The sequence below is a fragment of the Acomys minous genome (assembly GCF_964271855.1).
Source record: "Acomys minous genome assembly, chromosome: 1".
Classification (NCBI taxonomy): Eukaryota; Metazoa; Chordata; class Mammalia; order Rodentia; family Muridae; genus Acomys; species Acomys minous.
In genome coordinates, this window is record NC_140483.1 from 14,632,560 (window position 1) to 14,652,774 (window position 20,215).

Sequence of the window (20,215 nt, forward strand, 5' to 3'; positions counted from 1 at the left end):
AATTACATCCTCTAGAAGAGACTGACACCTCAGCCCAAAGCTGAGATTAACCACGTAGGAATGAGCACCTGTCACTGCCATAGGCAGGCCAAGAGTGTCAGGTACCCGAGCACACATGTAAAAGCGTACCCAAGACGGACCTATCATTCCACCTTGTGCCCCTTAGGAGACAGCAGGTGCCTCGCTCGGACAACTCACCCTCCTGCCTCACTTACCAGTGAGGCTCAGCAGTTGCTCACCCCATAGATAACCACACAACCACATCTTTCAGAGGTCAGGGGCCTGTCACAGAACCCTACCTGTCACACTTTTGCCTAGCAGTAGAGGCTGAGGTAAGGCAACAGATATCCTCGTCAGCCTGACTGAATCATGAAATGAAGTGTTTCGTTTTACCAAGTGAAAGCAACATGCAGCAGCTTTGGTCACTCGTACCTTTCGGAAATTAGGAAGCGCTACTAATGACTGACATTCACCAATACAATCTTCCTCCAAACCTGCTTTCAAAGACGTGAACAGTAGCAATGATTCAAACTCTACTGCCCGGTCTGCAAAGTGCATGGTTGGTGCCTCTGTGCCCACAACAAACCCGCCTGTAGAGAAATATCACTCGTGAGTCTACCGCTCAGCAAGAATGCCAGAGTGCACAGAATACACGGAACATCCAAGGTCTGCTGAGGGCATGAATTCTAAAAGCAACACTCACCACTCGAGGCTTCTGCTGGTCCAGAGTATGCAAAAAGGCTGAGTTGGGGTCCAGGGTACGCTCAGGGTCGCTGGAGATGTCCTCCTCTGAGTCCTCATAGGAAGAGGAGAAGCCAGTGGAGGAGGCCGAGGAGGACGACAGCTTCCTCAGAGGCAGGGGACCCCGGGGGCTTCCTTGGATCTCCTCTAAGCCCCCATCCTCCTGGGCACCCATGTCTGTGATAATGACTGCAGGGACGGTGGGGGTGCTGCTGGGGCCGCAAGCCTCTTTTAAGGAAGCCTTGTCCTTCTGGTCTGGTGGCATCTCTTGGAAGCTAGGGGGAGTGCCTCTATCCTGCATCTGGCCTCCCCAAGTCCCCTTCAACTGTACCCCCGTGTCACACGTCCAGATCAAGGGGGCTTCCTCCATGGCACTCGGCCAAACCATCGAGCTTGCAGGCTGCATACCCATCCTGTCCCCTGGGAGGCAACTAGGTTCTTTCAAATCTGTTGCCGCCTCCCCAGGTGGTAAAGGTTCCAGCATTCTGCCGCAACCAACTCCTGTCTCTGCATCCCTGATCCCTGGCTGTGTCACCTGGCTGCCCCCAAGCAAGCCCGGTGCTGGAGACCCTTCCCTCACAATGTCCAGGATCTGCTGGGGTCCTCGGATCCCTGGGATCCCACTTCCTGCCTCCTCAGGACCTCCGGAGCAGGGGTCTCCAGGCAATATAGACTGTCTGTGGTCCTCCAAGGGCTCTGAGTTTGGGGCATTCACAGTACTCTCTTCTGGCCTTTTGATGACTTCAGGTGTCCAGGAGCCCTGCCCACCCACACACTGAGTTCCTCTTCTCACCCTCCCAGAGGGTTCTTGATTCTGGGTCCGGCCAGGCTCTGGGCCTGAGCCTGTCTCCCTGCCCAGAAATTGCCACCGTCTCTCTATCTGGGCCTCCCAGGTGCGCATGCCCCCCAGTTCGCAGGCTGCCTCCCTGAGGACAGAATCATGTCCAGGGTGTGGTCCAGCGGATGCTGCTGAAGCTGCCAGTTTAGTGGCCGTTGCTATGCTGCTTCCAACGCCCTCCAGCGAGGGAGCAAGCCTCTTGTCAATTTCCATGGCTGTGGGGGAGCCACAGCGAGGACTGGCCGGAGTATCACCTCCCTGCATCCTCACTGAGGCACATGGACTCTGAGTCCCTAACCTGGTCGGGCTGGCTGGGCCTAAAAGAGGGGCCACTCCCTCCTTGTCCTTGGAGGGGTGTGTGCTGAGTCTGCTTCTCCTCCCCGAATTGGCGTCTGGGGTCTCTGTACATTGTTCTCCCCAGGACTTTGTCCTCCGTTCCTCACTTGGGGCGCAATGGGCCAAAACCCTTCCGGGGGGCTGGCTGCTGCTTCTGAAGGGGCACGGGGAGGGTGAACGAGCCCTGGCCAAACGCGGGCTTCGGGGTGCTTGGATGGCAGAACTCTGCGCCTGGATTTGCGCCTCGAACATGCCCACTTTCTGGGTCACCTGCACATTTTGCAATTCGCGCTGCAGAATCCGCAGCTTCCTTTGGGCTTCCTCCGGCCCAGGTGGGGAGAGGGTACGGGACGCCACCACCTGCTGCGCGTCCCCTCGCAGGCGGCCAGCCCAACTGGGACTGCTGACGCCACTGCTGTTGCTGCTGCTGCTGCTGCAGCTGCCGCCGCCACCGCCGCTGCCGCTGCTACTATTCAGCCTGCGCCGGCCGCTGCGCCAACCCCCAGGACTCCTGGGCTCCTCTAGCGACAGAGACTCTGCTGGGGGGAAGAGGAAGGAGGCGCCGCTCGCAGGGCTGAAGACGCTGCCGGGGCTCAGGGTGGCCCTCCCAGAGGATTGAGGCGTCTCGCTGCCGCTGGGCCGGGGGGCGCCACTTTTCAGCTCGTTGGTGCTGTTCATGATCACCAGGCTATTGAGGGCATAGCAGTACACAGCCATAGTACTGAGTCCGCCCGCCGCCGCGGCTTTCCGTCCCGCTCCACCAACGGTGCCTCCTCCTCCTGCGGCTCCCGGCTTAGTCCCGGCGGCCCGGCGGCCGTGACTCCGCGCGCCAGTGGAGCAGCATGGCCTGGGTGGCAGGCGCCGGGCGCGATCACGGGCTCGGCCCCCGCCCCAAGCTCCATAAACGATCTCCCGGCTGTGGAGAGACAAGGAGAAAAGTCAGGGTTCCCAAAGGCATTGAGGAGAGGGTGGCGAGAGCCCACCCGCAGAGGCCAGAGGGAGCCCCGAGCCCCCCCCAACCTGCTAGCGACAGGGTGCCCCTGGGTGTCTAGCCTATAGGGGCTGTGATGCTCGGTGAGGAGGCATGCTGGGCCGCCTCGATGGCCTCTGCTGGTATTTTCCGGCCGTGGTCCACCTCCTCCAGCTTGTGATACGCTCTAAGAACACTTAGAATCCCGAATTCTAAGATTAGTCACGGTAGCCACGCGGATGGCCGAGGGAGGAGGTACAACTGCTTGGTTCCTAAGCGAGGCTGGCCAGGTTCCCTTTGCCAGAGCAAACACCGGCTGTCGAGGATGACAGGCAGCCCTGCTCCACCCTCTCAGGACATCAGAGACCAAGTCACAGGGAATCTGACCTGGACCTGCCTTCCCCAAACCGCTGCTTGAGCTGAGACCTGGAAGGGCGCTTGTGTGTTTTCTTTCCTGATCCTGGACTTAGGGCTATGCTCTCGGCCTATGAGAGGCCTGGGAGAGCGCCGGGCACTTTTCAGCACTAGCTTGATGCCTGTCGGTCTCCAAACAAGTGTGTTTTGTGAAATGTGGGCGCGCACGCGCGCCCAGGACCAAAACTCTGCAGTGTCCAGTACCGGAATCAGTACTGGAGGCCCCCTACTGTCCCATCACACCCTGCAGCTTTGTGTGTGTGTCTGTGTGTGTGTGTGTGTGTGTGTGTGTGTGTGTGTGTGTGTGTGTTGGGGGGGGGGGGCGGTGCGCGTGCTGGTAGCCGCTTAGTCCTGCGCATCCTGAGGACTCAGCTGCCTCTGTAGGCTCCAGAACTCGCACCCCTCCGAGGAACCGTGAGCTTGCTTGCACGGCTGCAGCCCGGAGGCCCTCTAAGTGTGCAGGCCTAAGAATTTGCAGCACTCCGGAGTCCGGTATGCTAAGCTCCAGAGCTGCGCGGCCGAAGGCAGGGCCTCGCGCATCCCGGGCAGCCTCGCCCGGCGCCAGCGGAGCCGCCCGGCAGTCCGAGCCCCAGACGCCCGCAGCGCGCCGGGGAGGCGGCGAGGCGGCGCGGCGCGGCGCGCTGCAGCGGCCCGGAAGACGGTGGGAAAGTCTAATCCTCCTCCTGTACCCCCAAGGCCACTCCACACCACACTCCCAAATTAAACTCCCTTCTCAGTCTTTCTAGTCCTCCCCTCTGCACTGTGTTCGCACCCCGGAACACCCAGAAGAGCCCCAGCACAGATGGAGCGGAAAGAGGGTTCAGAAACAAGGGCCAGGAAGGAGCCACCACGCTTACCTGCAATTGCTCAGGCTCCCAGGTCCTATGCAGGCGGCATGCCCCAGGGATTCGGGGCTCGTACAGACCAGGTGGCTTAAAGCAAAAACCGCTCCCAAAGGATTTCCGCAACAACTTATGGAAGACGAAAAAGCTGGGGTGCAAAGAGAGTGAATGTACCAGCACAGGGGCCAGGCGATCCCGGAGGAGGCAACACCAGGCCGACCCTGTGCGGCTTCTTGCTTGGTTGGAGATACTACCGCTGTCAGCGTCTGCTCCCGGCTACTTCAGTGTTTGTTCAATGTAAGATTTAAAAAAAAAAAAAAAAGTTGAGGGTTGGGGGAGGAGGCAGAAGGCGGGGGCTTGGGGGAGGAAAGCAGGAAGGAAGTTGTGAGCCGTCTGGGGTTGAACTCAGCGGAACAAGTTTTTCTTTTCTTCTTTTTTTTTTTTTTCTATTGCTTGGCAAGCTCGAGGGAGGGAAACACTTTTTCAAAAAAAAGTTTCCATTGTTAGCTGAGAGAGAGAGAGAGAGAGAGAGAGAGAGAGAGAGAGAGAGAGAGAGAGAGAGAGAGAGAGAGACTTTTAACTTCTGCGGGTTAAAGCTATAGATTTGTTTTTCCACCCTCGATTTTGCTGGTGTCTGGTTTTATAAAGCTACTTTTGAAAACTGTTTTTTTTTTAAAATAAAGTTTTGCGTATTTGTGCTAAACAAAGCCGCTAGTGGGGGAACTGTTTAGCATTTTAAAAAGGGGGTAAAATTCTGCATAAACAGCTTGTGTGTGTGTACACTACACAATAGGCACATTTTAAGACGTATATTACAGGGCATTTCGTTGCATAGTTGCAGATTTTAAATGCATCAGGGTAGTATTTTTGGAAGGCTCTGAGCTGCTGAAGGGTTTGTATGTGACTGGTGGATGTGTGAAGAAGCTTCATGCTATGCATCTGTCTATAAATGCACAAAGCAACTGTGCTATTCGCAAATCTTCGCACTCAATTCTCAGTTATTTTAAGAAAACGCATGGTCCTGGAGCTGAGGCCTGATCAATATCTGAAACCGCTTGGCTCAGTCTCCTGTGAATTTACTCTCCCAATTTCAAGGGTTCTAGTCCACCCTCAAAGAAATGGGGTGGGGTGGGACACCAGTCAACATTACAGGGCAGGGGAACACCGGGGCCCCCCATACACACACACACACACACACACACACACACACACACACACACAGCCCCAGTACAGCAAGTGTGTTTTGCATAATTCCCCAAGTCTTAAACTCTAGCCTTTAGTGGAAACAGGGAAACACAGCTGTGCGGCTCAGGAGCTTTAAGACTCCAAAGCTCGAATCCGCCCTTACATCCCGATTAGCCAAAACTCAGATGGAGAAACCTGACGGCCTGTAGCAAACAGACGGCTTACTTGTTTACGTAACAATACTGTTGGCGTGAGCAAAGCAACCTGCTGCAAGAGCTCTTCCAGCCAAGAATTCCTGGAATCAGACATGCTCTTTTCTGATTTTTTTTTTCTTTTTAATGCTGTGAAAGGACTGAACCTGATTTCTCTCCCACCCTCAATGGAGCTGAATAAAAAGAGCCCAGTGTTTTGTGTTTTTTTTTCCTAGCGTTATCCCCCAGATAAAGAAGCCACCTCTACCTATACTTCTTCCGTGGCAAAAAGAGTTATCCAACCCAGAGGACTCAAGCCCTGAAGCCTAATCAGAGAGGTGACTGCCCTAGGAGATGCCAAGAACTATGACAAGTGTCACAGTAGCAGCAACTGCACAGCACACACGGGACACCACTGAGAACCACCTTTCCAGCCCAAGGGGCTGCTCCCGGTCGCTGTCAGCTCACATGGGTGATTCCATCAGCCTTCGCTCGCTGAGAAACGAAGGCCTCCCCAGTGTGCACCAAGGGGTGACCCTTGGCCAACCAGCTGCTGTCAGGTACAATGTGGAGACAGGACTTCTGGCTTGGGTGCAAGGGACAGTAGGTGATAATGCGAACCATAGCATGGCAGCCTTTACATCCTATCACAGAATCTAGCTGGCTTCCACAATGTTAAAACGAATGTAACATTTCAATGTAGTATTTTGCTATTTTTTCCAGACACTGTTTTAGGCACATTATGAATATTTATTCAGGACTGGAGATATAACGTAGGCAATAGGATGCCTTCCTAGCGTGCACCACGCCCTGCAGTCTGATCCTCAACATACGTAAGCCAGGCATGTTGGCATAGTGACCCACGCCTGTAATCCCACACCGGAGAGGTGGCAGCAGGAGGGTAAGAAGTTCAAAGCCACCATCAGCCATATATGGCACTTTAAACCATCTCAGGGCCATGTGAGATCCTGTCTCAACAACCCTGCCCTGCTCCTAACACATACACACACCGAAGAGAGAGAAACACAAGTTACGTATTTCCCACCTTTTGTTTTTTTGTTTTGGTTTGGTTTGGTTTTTGGAGACAGGATCTCTCTGTGTAGCCTTGGCTGTCCTGGATTCGCTTTGTAGACCAGGGTGGCCTCGAACTCACGGCGATCCGCCTGCCTCTGCCTCCCGAGGGCTGGGATCAAAGGCATGCGCCACCACACCCGGCTTATTTTCAACCTTTTAACAACATTGTCAGCTAGGCATTGTTACAGGCCTCATTTGGCCGACACCCCTCCCCCTCCCGACCTCCCAGGACCGCAGCAGGTAAAGCTTGACCAATGCCCATGTGGACTGTCCGCAGGCTTCACACTTGATGCTACTTCTTACACCAGTTATGTACAACTAGTTACCTTACTCCAGAACTTTCCTGACGCCCCATTTGCTCACTTTTGGAATGGAATTTTAACGATCAACACTATAAAATTAATATGGAAGGAAAGGGCAGCTATGTAAAATCTTCAGCTCACATCATATTTAATAATATAATCCAGTGCTCTACAATAAGGGGCTTAGGGTGTCTGCGCTCACCACCTGTGTTCAACGTCATACTTAAAAAGTTGAGGGAGGAGGATGGAGAGATGGCTCAGAGGATAGGCTGCTCTTCCAGAGGACCAGAGTTCAATTCCCAGCACCCACATGGCAGCACAAAACTGTCTGTAACTCCAGCTAAAATAAAAATAAATACTAAAAAAAGAAAGAAAGAAAGAAAGCTGAGTGAGGTAGAACGTGCCTATACTCCCAACACCCCAGTTTCAAGTACATTATAAATTCTTAGCCAGTTTGAGCTTCGTGAAACCCTTTCTCAAAAAACAAAAGCTATGTACTTGATGTCTTGGTGTCGTCACACAAGAGAAGGAAATAAAAGGCACTTAATCTGAAAGAAGTAAAACTATTCTTTTTAGACAATATACATGTCTGAAGGGGGAAAAAATCTAGTGAAATGTATAAAGAGCTACTAGAAACATAAGTAAAATAGAAAATGTGTTATATTTCCATTGTTATTAAGAAAGAGCCGGAAGAAAGAAAGAAAGAAAGAAAGCCAAGCCTAGGTAGTTGAAGCAGCAGAGATTTATTTCCTCATAGTTCTAGAAGGTATGAGATTAAGGTACTAGCTGGGCTGGTTTCCTCTGAGGCCCCTCTCCTTGGCTTCTCTCTTTCCTGGATCTTCACATGGTTTTCCTCTGTGAGTGCCAAGGCTATTTCTCCTTCCGGTAAGGACTTGCATCATATTGGATTACAGCACATCATGCCTCGTTTAACTTTAATTGCCATATAAATGATCAAATTGTAAACAGGGCGTGGTGGCATATACCTGTAATCCCAGCACTCAGGGAGGCAGAGACAGATAGATCTCTGTGAGTTTGAGGCCAGCCTGATCTACCAAGCAAGTCCAGGACAGCCAAGGCTACACAGAGAAACCTTGTCTTGAAAAACAAAGCAAAGCAAAAGACCAAATTATAATCTCGTTTTGAGGAACTGGAGTTAGGACTTGAGCATGTAATTACACTATAACAACAAAGTTGAAAGAGGCAAGATCGACAAACGTTACCAATTATAGGCCTCTCAGAAATGTTTAAATGTTTAAAACAATAGTACCTTTGTAATAATGTCAAAGACTATGGAATACATAGGAATAAACATGATAAGCCATGTATAAGTCTTATAGGGAACACACACACACACCCCACTGCTGGGGGAAAAAAATAAGACCTGAATAAATGGAGAGATATACCATGTTCATGGACTAGAGAACTTGATATTCATTTTTTGAAAAAGATTTGTTTATTTATTATTATGTATATAGTGTTCTGCTTGCGTGTATATCTGCACACAAGAAGAGGGCACAAGGTCGCATTATAAATGGTTGTGAGCCACCATGTGGTTGCTGGGAGTTGAACTCAGGACCTTTGGAGGAACAGTCAGTGTTCTTAACCTCTGAACCATCTCTCCAGCCTGAGGACTCCATATTCTTTCTTTCTTTCTTTTTTTTTTTTTGTTTTTTGTTTTTTTTTTTTTTTGTTTTTCGAGACAGGGTTTCTTTGTGTAGCCTTGACTATCCTAGACTTGCTTTGCAGACCAGCAGACCAGGCTGGCCTCGAACTCACAGCGATCTGCCTGCCTCTGTCTCCCGAGGGCTGGGAATAAAGGTGTGTGCCACTACACCCGGCCCAGGACTCGATATCCTTGATGCCAGTTCTTCTCAAATTTATTAATAGATGCAAAGCAAACACAATATTTCAGTGGATTTTTGTTTTGTTTTTATTTCATCATCATCATAGGAAAACAAAGATTTAGAAGAGTCAAAACAGCGTTGACAATGAAGTAAACAGAAAAACTAACATCACCTGCTGTCAAGGGGTGCTATAAAACCCAGAGCTGGCAAGACAGATGGCTCAGCAGTTAAGAGCACTGGCTGCTCTTCTAGAGGGCCTGGTTTCAATTCCTTGCACCCACATGGGGGGCTCACAAACATCTGTAACTCCAGTCCTAAGGAATCCAGCCCTCTACTGTCCTCCACAGGCACTGTATGCATGTGTGAACACACACACACACACACACACACTCAGGCAAAACGCCCATATACATAGAATAAAATAAAAGGAAAAAAGATTTGTGAGTGTAAAACCATAAAACTTTCATAAGAACACATAGGAGGGCTGGGGTGTTGTTGCTCTGTTGATGAAGTGCCTAGGCTGGGCTTGAGCTGCAGAGCAATATAAATTAGGTGTGGTGGCATATGGCTGTAACACCAGTGCACTAACTAGGTGTGGTGGCATATGGCTGTAACACCAGTGCACTAACTAGGTGTGGCGGCATGTGGCTGTAACACCAGTGCAGTGCACTAACTAGGTGCGGCGGCATGTGGCTGTAACACCAGTGCAGTGCACTAACTAGGTGTGGCGGCATGTGGCTGTAACACCAGTGCACTAACTAGGTGTGGCGGCATGTGGCTGTAACACCAGTGCAGTGCACTAACTAGGTGCAGTGGCATGTGGCTGTAACACCAGTGCAGTGCACTAACTAGGTGCAGTGGCATGTGGCTGTAACACCAGTGCAGTGCACTAACTAGGTGTGGCGGCATGTGGCTGTAACACCAGTGCACTGGGGGCAGAGGTAGCAGGATCAAAAGTTCAAGATCACACTCTACTTCACAGCAAGTTCAAGGCCAGCCTCTTATACATGAGACCTTGTCTCAAAAAGAAAAACAGAAAATCTCTGACACTTTAGGTAAACAACTCTCTCTCTCTCTCTCTCTCTCTCTCTCTCTCCCCCTGGCATGACTGCCTAGCTGGCTAGACAATGAGTTCCAGGGGTGCACCCCTCTCCACAGCCCCCCTCCAGTCCCGGGATTCCAGGTTCTTGCCACCACTCTTGGCTTTTTATGTGAGTGCTGGGGATCTGAACTCAGGTTGCGTGCTGGCGTGGTAAGCAGTTTGCCAAACTAAGCCATCCCTGAGCCCCAGTGCTTATTAGCTACATACAAATTAATCACACTACACTATAATTTTATAGTTCAAAACACACAGAAGTGGGCATGTGGTACATAGTTATAATCCCAGCATTCAGAAGGCAGAGGCGGGAGGATCTCAAGTTCATGTCCAGCCTGGGCTACATAGTGAGTTGCTGTCTTCAATAACACAGAGAAAACATACACAACAAAAGAACAGCAATAATTTTTAAGTGTTACGGAAAAAATAAAAAGTGTCTGGGGAATATAGCTCAGTGGAGGAGCGCTTGCTTAGCATGTGAAATGTTCTGGGTGTACTCTCCAGAACTGGTTAAAAAATACATACATACATACATACACTCACACACATATGTTTGTATACATATATGTGTGTATGTGTATATATGTATACATATATGTATATATGTGCACATATATGCATAGCAGCTTTATTTGAATTGAAAAAATCGGACTATGTATAGACATGAACAGATATGAGCTGGGTGATGCTGGACCGATGTGCATGAGGAACAAGGACTCTTGACCATCTCAACATGGGGAAGCTTTAAATAATTAAGCAGAGTGGAAGAACTCAGACTGAAAAAAAGTATTTTCCTATATGATTTCATTTAGAGAAGGAAAAAAAAACCCCAACGAACAATAGAGTCAGAAAGCAGATGGGGAACTGTTGTGGGGGAGGGGCGAGAAAACGGAAAGACAGACAGAGGGACTAGCTTTACAGAAATATGTATGTGTATGTACTTGTGTGTGTATATACCACATATATGTGGGTACAAAGAAGGGGGTGGTTAGCTACCCTGCCACTGGAGGTGCACAGGTAGTGAGCCGCCTGACACAGGTGCTGGGAGCCACGTCCTCCTTAGGAAGAGCAGCAAGTGCTTTGAACTACTGAGCCATCCTCCAGTCACAAGTTCACTCTCCTGGTTAGAGAGCTGACTTCAGAAGGATATGCATATGTGAAAACGTATCAAATAGAAAATCAACAATAAGTGCATTTTACTTAATGAATTAAAAGTTCACTTAGTAAGTTGTGAAATATGGACACCTTATTTACTATCGATCATAGCAAGATACCTTTTTAAAAAGCCAGGCAGAGTGACACATACCTAGCATCCCAGCACTCAGGAGACTGAGGCAGGAATATCAAGGGTTCAAGACCAGCTAGAGAAACACAGCAAGACCCTGCTTTTAAAAAAACAAAACAAACAAACAACAAACAAGCAGCTAAAAACAAAACAAAAACCGCATACACCTATGGACAGACACACAGCCTTAGAAGAGGATGCTATTGTCTCCAGCTGGTGCCACACCTGACACAGTCTTATTTACCTTCTTGGTAAAATGTCACCTTAGTTTGCTCTCTGGTGCTGTGATAAAACACTGACCCAGAGAACTTGAGGGAGAAAGGGGTTTATGTGGCTTACAGTTGACAGTTCATCATCCAGGGAAACTGAGGCAGGAGTAGAAACCATGGAGGAACACAGATTACTGGTTTGGCCTCAGGCCTAATCAACTACCTTTCCCATATAATGAAGAACCACCTGTGTAGGGATGATAATGCCCAGTGGGCTGGGTCCTCCCATAGTGGGCTGGGTCCTCCAACCTCAATTAGCCACCAAGAAATACCTCACATACATGCCTATAGGCCAATCTGATAAAGGAAAGGTTTTTGTGTTTTTTCTTTTTCTTCTCAATGTGTCAATTTGACAACCAAGATCAGCCATCACTAATTCGGAGTCACTTATTGATATAGTCACTGTGTGTTCATGGACCAAAGCCATGGCACTGTTCCACTTAATACCTAAGCCTGCTATTTGTGGAACTATATTGTACCAGTTAATGTTCCCAGTTTTGTCCTCTATCAGGGCTTTTCAAAGCTTAGGACCCTAGTTTAATTCCCTTCCCACCCTTAGACCTTTAGCCCTACACTGAGAAACTTTAGAACCGAGTCAGGCCCTCTGTGCAAAAGAACCAAGCAACCAGCACAACATTAGGAAAGGGGCTGGCTTCCCAGCACATCATAGGGAAAGAGGCTGGCTCCCCAGTACATCATCAGGAAAGGGGCTGGCTTCCCAGCTGCAGAGAGCGCAAAGAATGTTCCACTACTGCCCTTGGCTGGAGCAAAGGTCTCATTAGCCTTTCCCTCACTCCACAACCCTTGCTTTCCAAAACCCCATGGGCCCAAGGCATGACTGAGGCCAAGCTTTGCCCCTAAGGGAGGTCATCCCATCTACTCCCCAGGCCTTGGGCAGAAACAGCAGAGCAGCTTTGCTCAGTTCTGTCCCGGGGAGGGCCTGGGGACTACAAGAAAGCATTCATCTGGGGGAGCCACTGTTGCATGTGAACTGTGCAGTCAGGCCTATGGTCCGTACAAGGAATACAGTCTCTACCTTCCAGTCTAATGTGAGCACCAGGACATTGAACATACCAGGCTCACTTTTCAGTCAGTGCTCAGCAGATAGAAGGGGGCATAGTTTGCACTGACTCCACAGGCTCTTCTACCTGGCAACTGGAACTCAAGCTTTAGGTCTGTCAAAACAGCACACATTATAATCCTGCTCTGAGCTGTTAAATAGTGCACGTTAAACACTCCAAAAGTTATGCCTTCTTAAGACTGCACTAGTTGAGGGAGGCGACCTGTGATCCTGCCTAGCCATCCCTCTCTGCTCTATCTTCAGAAACTCCAAAGTGTAACAAGCCCCAGACAGCTTTGCACACACATTCAGGCAGATACAGCTACGTCATAGATGCCGGTCGGCAGCCCACAAGTCCTGCCAGGAGAATGTGTGAGCCAGGCTCCCTGAGTGGAGATGCTAGGAACCAGTGTACTAATTCTGAGCCCATAGTTGACTAGCCCGTGGTGCCATCCACAGGCTGGTTGGTGCCCGGGCATGAAAACACAAGTACAGTTAGAGTCTTCTAGTGGGATTTCAGCATCTGTGTCAGAGAGACCAAGTGAGGAAACCTTGGGGCTCATGAGGCCTAAGGGAAAGCTCCGAGGGAGATGCCAAGAACAAACAAAGGGCACATGGGGAGACAGACAGGAGAATGTGGGACATGTGTGCTGAGCAGAAAGAAACTGCCTGGTCAGCCGGGTGTGGTGGCGCACGCCTTTAATCCCAGCACTCAGGAGGCAGAGGCAGGTGGATCCCTGTGAGTTCGAGGTCAGCCTGGTCTACAGAGTGAGTCCAGGACAGCCAACGCTACACCACAGAGAAACCTCATCTCGAAAAACCATGGAGAAAGAAAGTCACCCCCACTAGCTGGAGGTACCCCAGCTGCCGGACCTGTGAGGCCTTGTGTCAATCCTTAGGTACATGAGTTCAGGGAGTCCCACCCAAAAACCTGTACCTACTTGTGTCCACCCACCCAAAGGTCCACAAGCCTCCATGTATACACTCACACAAACACACACATGTGCAGACACACAGAAAAACATTTATCTAAACACACAAACGCCTGTGCATGCGCAGTCTTGTGGCCCTTCGCCGTTGTCGGTAAGTGACAGAATGAGGGCGAGCAAATGCCCACAGCAAGTGTTATGATTCCAGGGAACACCCACGTCCCCTGTCAGGTGCCTTTCTGAGCACATCCTGCATGATGATAGCTCCTTTTTTATTCTTCCACTCATTCAATATTTACTAAGCCCACCCCTGGCACTCTGCCGCCCTTCGCCTCCTCCCTTCTGATGCCTTATGCCATTTGCATTTGCAATGCCTGGGATAAAGAAAGTGCTTAACTACCTGCTAAAAGACCAGTGTCTTCCTTGCCTACTAATGGGTTTCCTATGAGCTCTATAGTGAGACTTCTGAAATTTTGGTTTCTTAAAAAACAAACAAACAACAACAACAACAAAAAACACCCCACAGAAATATTATAAGAATAGGTTTTCATTTTAATGCCAGGTGTGAGGATATGGAGCTGCTTAGCAGCAGCTGACTATGATTTGCCTCGTGCTCTAGCAGCTGCAGATGGTTTCTGTGACCGTGTGATGCTTGGAATTCTGGGAACTTTTCAGAGGGTATGTAAATGCTAGGGCTCCAAGAGGTGGGGGTCTGTAGTTTGTTGTTGTTGTTGTTGTTGTGGGGTTGTTTGTTGTTTGGTGGTTATTTCGTGGCTGGATGGTGTTGGTTGTCATTCAGGGGGTTGGTTGCGGTATGGAGGTCAGTGAGAGACGGAACCCAGGACTTTATGTGAGCACCATAGGTGCTCTTCCACTGATAGCCCCCATCCCCTGCATTCTGGCTAGTTTAATGTCAGCTCAGCACAGGCTAGGGTCATCAGAGAGGAGACACTGCAATTGAGAAAAGACCACCCCAAAAAAATCCAGCTGTACGGCATTTTCTTAATTAGTGATCTTAGCGTGGGAGGGCCCAGCTCCTTGTAAGTGGTGCCCCCGCTGGGCAGGTGGGTGGTCCCGGATTCTATAAGAAAGCAGGCTGAGCAAGCCATGATGAGCACACCAGTAAGCAGCACCCCTCCATGGCCTCCGTGTCAGCCCCTGTTTCCAAGTTCCTGCCCTGCTTGAGTTCTTGTCCTGACTCCCTTCAGTGATGGGAAATGATATGGAAGTGTAAGCCAAATAAACCCTTTCCTCTTCAAGTTGGTTTGGTCACGGTGTTTCATCAGAGGAATAGTAACCCTAACTAAGATACCCTGTCATTGACAGAAATCTTAAATGATGGTGGTGTGGGAAGCAGCCTTAGCATCCTTCTCTGCGGTAGATGTGCTTGTGCGGGGACCCTGGAGGATAACACCATGAGGTGAGAACAGGAGCATCAGTGTGTGATTCCCATGAAGTTTCTGTGCAGCATTTTCCTTGAGGCTTTGATACAGTGGGCCTGGAAGTCCAGGAAGAGGAAAGGAAAGCAGATTTATCATTTGAGGGTTTGTTTGTTTGTTTGTTTGTTTTGTAGTTTTTGTTTTTTGAGATGGGATTTGTGGCTTTGACTCTTCACCTCCCAATCCTCCAGCTTCTGCCTCCCAAGTGCTGGGGCTAGGGATGCCTGCTGCACGCCCAAGCCCTTTAAGGTTTCAGGAATGGGAAAGGAGAGTCGTTTCTATCCTGAATATTTAAGGACAGAAGTTTGAAATATGTCACCTTGCAACATTCTAACAGTACAAAAGCTATCTCTGGCAGAAAGAGGAAGTATCTCATGCCTCCATTTCTCCTTTCCCTCACAGTGAAGGGAAGGCAGAGATTATATCTCTTTGCAAACGGTCCGCAGGCAGTGCTTCAGGTGCTCACAGACCTTCCAGGAAGATAGCCTGTGTAGCTGCTTCCCAATTCATGAGCATCTTGTTTTGAGCCCTGGGCGCTGTTATTACCATTCACATACCCAGCAAACCATTACTCAGTTTTCCAGGCGGCGGAAAAGGCAAGGCGAGGCAATGAAGAATGTCGGACTTGTCTTAGGAGACTCAGAAGGGAGCTGAGCTTAAAAAGAGTTACCATTCAGTGTGGTATGTGGTCTCATTGCTGTCTAAGTACCCGGGAATCACAGGTGTGGGCTGACCTGGGGCTAAGAGAAGGCGTGAAAATACATCAGGCGAGGGGTAGTGTTTCACGGGGCCATCAAGCACGAATAGACATTAGACAGGCAACACTGAAGTCTTCTAATAGCAAGGGCACATTGCGTGCCAGGGCATTTTCACAGAGAGGCAGGGACTTGGGGAAGGCGCAGTATAGGATGAGAGGAGCTCAGATGGTAGGGAGGAGAGCAGAGGACGACGTTCTCAGGCAGGTGGGGACGTTAGCTGATAAGTATGTGTTCTCGTTTGCTTTTGCTGCTGTGATAAACACCACAACCAACGCCAACTGGTTCTGGCTTCTATATAGATAGACTTAAGATCGACCTTGGCTGCGTTGCAAACACAAGGGCAACCTGAGCTATAGGAAACCTTGTTTCAGAAAGAAGGAAAAGATGTAAGGAGGAAGAAAAAGAGAACTAATTCTAAGTAGAGTGCCACTTCTTTGTTTGTTTGTTTGTTTGTTTTTCCAGACTGGGTTTCTCTGTGTAGCCTTGGCTGTCCTGGACTCACTTTGTAGACATGGATCCACCTGCCTCTGTCTCCCGCATGCTGGGATTATAGGTGCTCGCCACCAAGTAGAGTGCCATTTAAACTAGCACTCCACAGTAAAAAAAAAAGACGGCAATAAGGAAAAAAAGAGATTTTTAAAAATCCTATTGTTAAGGAATTGATTTGCAACTCAATTATTAATTCCTAGTCTTCGCCATTAAGTAGTAATAATCACATGGATAGTTATTTAGATGCGTACAAGGTGCCAGATGCTGTTCTCAACACTGTATGTCATGGGCATGTATTAAGCATTTAATTATAGTGCTAATCCAAGAGGAAGACAATATTACAATCTCCATCTCATAGGCCCTGACGTGGAAGGATGGAAGGCTAAAGAGGCTAGGGTGTGGTAGTTTCCCAGCCCCGGTGCATGTCAGCGATAGCTTGCCTAGAGTGCCTGAGGCTGTGGCTTTTATCCCCAGCCCAGAAAACACATACATAAATAAATGAATGAGAACTGAAATGAAGTTTGGCTTGTTGTAAAACGTGGAACAATCATTAAATAATCATCTAAACACACCCCCTAAAAGGGCATTAGAAAACATAATTGCTGAAGCCTGCTAGCGGTAAATGTCTGTGAGTCCTTCATTGCTAGCCAAGAGAAGTTTGCTTCTTTTATTTGGAAAAGGGGTACCCTCTATCACATATACAGAGCCAAATTCCCCTGTTAGGAATAAAAGTGTCAGTCAGTGAGCAGATGCTGGTGGTACCCAAATGATCCAACTCACCCACCCCGTCATCTAGCCACCACCTTTTATCTGTTCACCTACTCCACACCTACCCATCTACTCACCACCCACCTATCTGTCCACCTACCCAACACACACACACACACACACACACACACACACACACTTATCTGTCTATCTACCCATGATCCACCACACCCCCAGACACACACACCTATCTGTCCACCTACCCAACACACACACACACCTATCTGTCCACCTACCCAACACACACACACACCTATCTGTCCACCTACCCAACACACACACACACACTTATCTGTCCATCTACCCAACACACACACATACACACACACACACATACCTATCTGTCTATCTACCCATGATGTACCACACCCCCAGACACACACACCTATCTGTCCACCTATCCAACACACACACACACACACCTATCTGTCCACCTACCCAACACACACACACACACACACACACACACACACACACACACACATGTATCTGTCTATCTACCCATGATGTACCACACCCCCAGACACACACACCTATCTGTCCACCTATCCAACACACACACACACACACACACACACACACACACACACACACACTTATCTGTCCATCTACCCAACACACACACACACACCTATCTGTTCACCTACCCAACACACTCACCCACCCATCAATCCTTTCACTTGTCTAGTCATACAGAGGCTTAAGTTCCTATTGTGGCTGGCTTACTTAGGACAAGTTAAGATGTTACAAGGGAGCAATGTCCTTGATCTTGGCCTTAGGAGTCAGGTGTCCCGGGTGTCAAAGCCTGTCAGCGGCAGTGCAGTTGCTGTGTAATTTGGGGCAAACCTTTGAAACTTCTCTGAGACACAATTCTGATTCTCTAAGTAATTTTATAAGTAGAAGACAAGGTTCACCATCTCCTTACCCCACCCTTAAAGGAAAAGTATTCTCAAGGGCATCGTAGTGCTAACAAGCTCATCTTAATTATAAAGTTACTTAAATGAATACAAACGAGTTGTAAATAAGCTGTATTACGAGAAGTCTTCCGCAAGTACAAAACCAAAATAAATTATAAATTAAGACCTCCCCTCCCCCCACTGCCTCCCACTCTGGCCTTTAAACCCCTTTAATTGGCAACTTGTCAGGAAGACATTTTTACCCAACATAACCATAGGGCTCCTAGCACATCTCTGTGGAGAGAGACACGGAGCAGCTTCACTGTACAGGAATAAGAGTCTGGGGCTGAGGTAGCTCAGTGGTCTAGCATGCATGGGCTCCGCCTCTAGCAGGGAAGGGAGGGAGGGAGGGAGGGAGGGAGTCCTCAGCTGACAGGACTATCCAGGGAGGTTCTGAAAGCCTTGGGAGGTAGGGTCTAGCTGGTAGAAAGCTGGTGGTCACTGACGCGGTTACTTGAAGGCTATGCTCGGTCCCGAACCTTCTCGATCTCTGACGCTGATCCTGGTTTGCTCTGACATAAGTAGATGCTAACAGCCACCTGAGCTGCTTTCCACACCTTCCCTCCACCCCACAACTGAAACCATGAGCCAAAATAAGCCTTTCCTCTTTTCAGTTGTTTCTGTCAGATGCTGTCACAGCAACATGAGAGCAACTAGGTATTAAGTGTGGTGCCCTCCAACAGTGCCCTTCCACGCCTTTCTATCCCATTTCTTTCCCAGGAGCTGCTCTGATCTTAAAGCAGTGGTTCTCAACCTGTGGATCACTACTCTTTGGAAGGTGAGGAGGAGTCAAATGGTCGCCTAAGACCATCACAAACGACATGTTTACCTTATGATTAGTAGCAGTAGCAAATTTAGTTATAAAGTAACAAGGAAAATCTTCTATGACTGGTGGTCACCACAGCGTGAGGAACTGTATGAAAGGGTCACAGCATTAGGAAGGTTGAGAACCATCGCTCTGGAGCAGATTTTACCACCTTATGTCCTCAGCCTGAGAAACAGCCAGACACTGGGCGTGGACACTGTTACCTTTGCACTCTGCAGCCCCAACAGCGGTGAATGCTCAAGTTCGTTGAAAAGAAGGGATGGAAATCATTGGATAATATTATTTCAGGGTTTCGAAACTGATGAGAACAGTTAGACTCAAAGAGATTAGCTGACACACCTACAGAGACTTGTCTGGACTCAGTTGGCCCGGAGTTAAGCCCGTGTTCACTCCACTCCTCACCTGCTGTGGGTGGAGTTCTCAGGAAGGAGAATTGAAGTACCTCACTCTAAAAAACAAGGACTTCTGAGAACTCAGGCGAGAGGGGGCAGAAGAAACAACAGCAGGGGGCGTGAGATGGAGCTGGAGCTGGGGATGAGTCAGGCAAGGGCTCTGTGCACTGTGAATCTCTCTACCTGTCTCACCTGGAGGCAGGAGGCAGCCACATTCTTACATGAGCCCCTTGTTCTCTGTCACAGGTGGCCAGTGGCTCCCAAGGATTCTCCTGTCTCCTCCTCTCACGCTCCTGTTGGAGGGCTGAGATTACAGACCTGTGCACTACCACTCCCAACTTCTCATGGGTTCCTCACTTTTGTGCAGCCAACACCTTACCCACTGCCACCACCAGCACCACCGCCACTGCCACCGCCACCGCCGCTGCCACCATACCCCCTAACCTTGTGGAGTGATGCCCTCTGAGTATTAACACCCCTAGGCTTCTGGTTGCAGGGAGGAGAGAGAATTGCCTCCAGGGTGAAGTTGTTCACATTTCACTGGGACCACTTCTTACAAGAGAGATAGGTACAAAACATTAGCAGCCATGACCATAGCCCCTGGGAGTTAAGGTCACTGTCCTTATGAATCTGAGGTGCGCGGACAGAAGGAGACTACACAGATTCACAGGACATATCCCACTACAGACAGACATACTTACTCAGTGATAAAAATGAAAACAATATGTACCTCAGGGGTCCTTAGAAGAGTTGATAAGATAGCTAGGGTGAGTGAGAAAGGGCTGTGAGCACATTGTAAGCAAATAATTTTTAAAAAGATTGTTAGCCAGGTGCGGTGGCGCACGCCTTTAATCCCAGCACTTGGGAGGCAGAGGCAGGCAGATCGCTGTGAGCTCGAGGCCAACCTGGTCTACAAAAGGGAGTCCAGGAGAGCCGAGGCTACACAGAGAAACCCTGTCTCAAAAAGCAAAAAAAAAAAAAGATTATTAGCAGCCGCCGGGTGTGGTGGCATATGCTTTTATCACAGAGCTTGGGAGGCAAAGGCAGGCAGATCACAGTGAGTTCAAGGCCAGCCTGGTCTACAGAGTGAGTCCAAGACAGCCAAGGCTACACAGAGACACCCTGTCTCAAAAACTGAAAAAAAAAAAAAAAGAAAAGAAAGATTATTATTATTATCTATAATAAAATTAGTGTTTATTCAGAAATAG

The 20,215-nt window shown here is 49.1% G+C and overlaps 1 protein-coding gene and 1 long non-coding RNA gene across 4 annotated transcripts in view; one reads left to right on the plus strand and one right to left on the minus strand.

The window, feature by feature from the left end:
• ITPKB (inositol-trisphosphate 3-kinase B) overlaps positions 1-4,808 on the minus strand; it is an 89,075-nt gene extending 84,267 nt beyond the window's left edge. The window contains exons 1-2 of one of the 2 annotated variants that reach the window (XM_084791828.1): positions 4,157-4,808; positions 704-2,831 (exon numbers count right to left, since the gene is read on the minus strand). In XM_084791828.1, coding sequence (XP_084647954.1) covers positions 704-2,632 — 1,929 coding nt within the window. In that variant the 5' untranslated portion in view covers positions 2,633-2,831; positions 4,157-4,808. Of the gene's footprint in view, positions 1-703; positions 2,832-3,272; positions 3,573-4,156 lie in introns of those variants that run through there. The other variant, XM_084791829.1, reaches the window with a different exon arrangement.
• On the plus strand, positions 4,300-19,408 carry LOC311603148. Of its 2 annotated transcripts, none has more exons than XR_014780969.1 (3): positions 4,300-4,438; positions 5,754-6,077; positions 19,254-19,408. It is a non-coding gene; the product is annotated as an uncharacterized lncRNA (long non-coding RNA). The 2 variants fall into 2 exon arrangements; XR_014780970.1 differs by lacking the exon at positions 19,254-19,408 and adding an exon at positions 14,706-15,713.
• Positions 19,409-20,215: the final 807 nt, after the last annotated feature.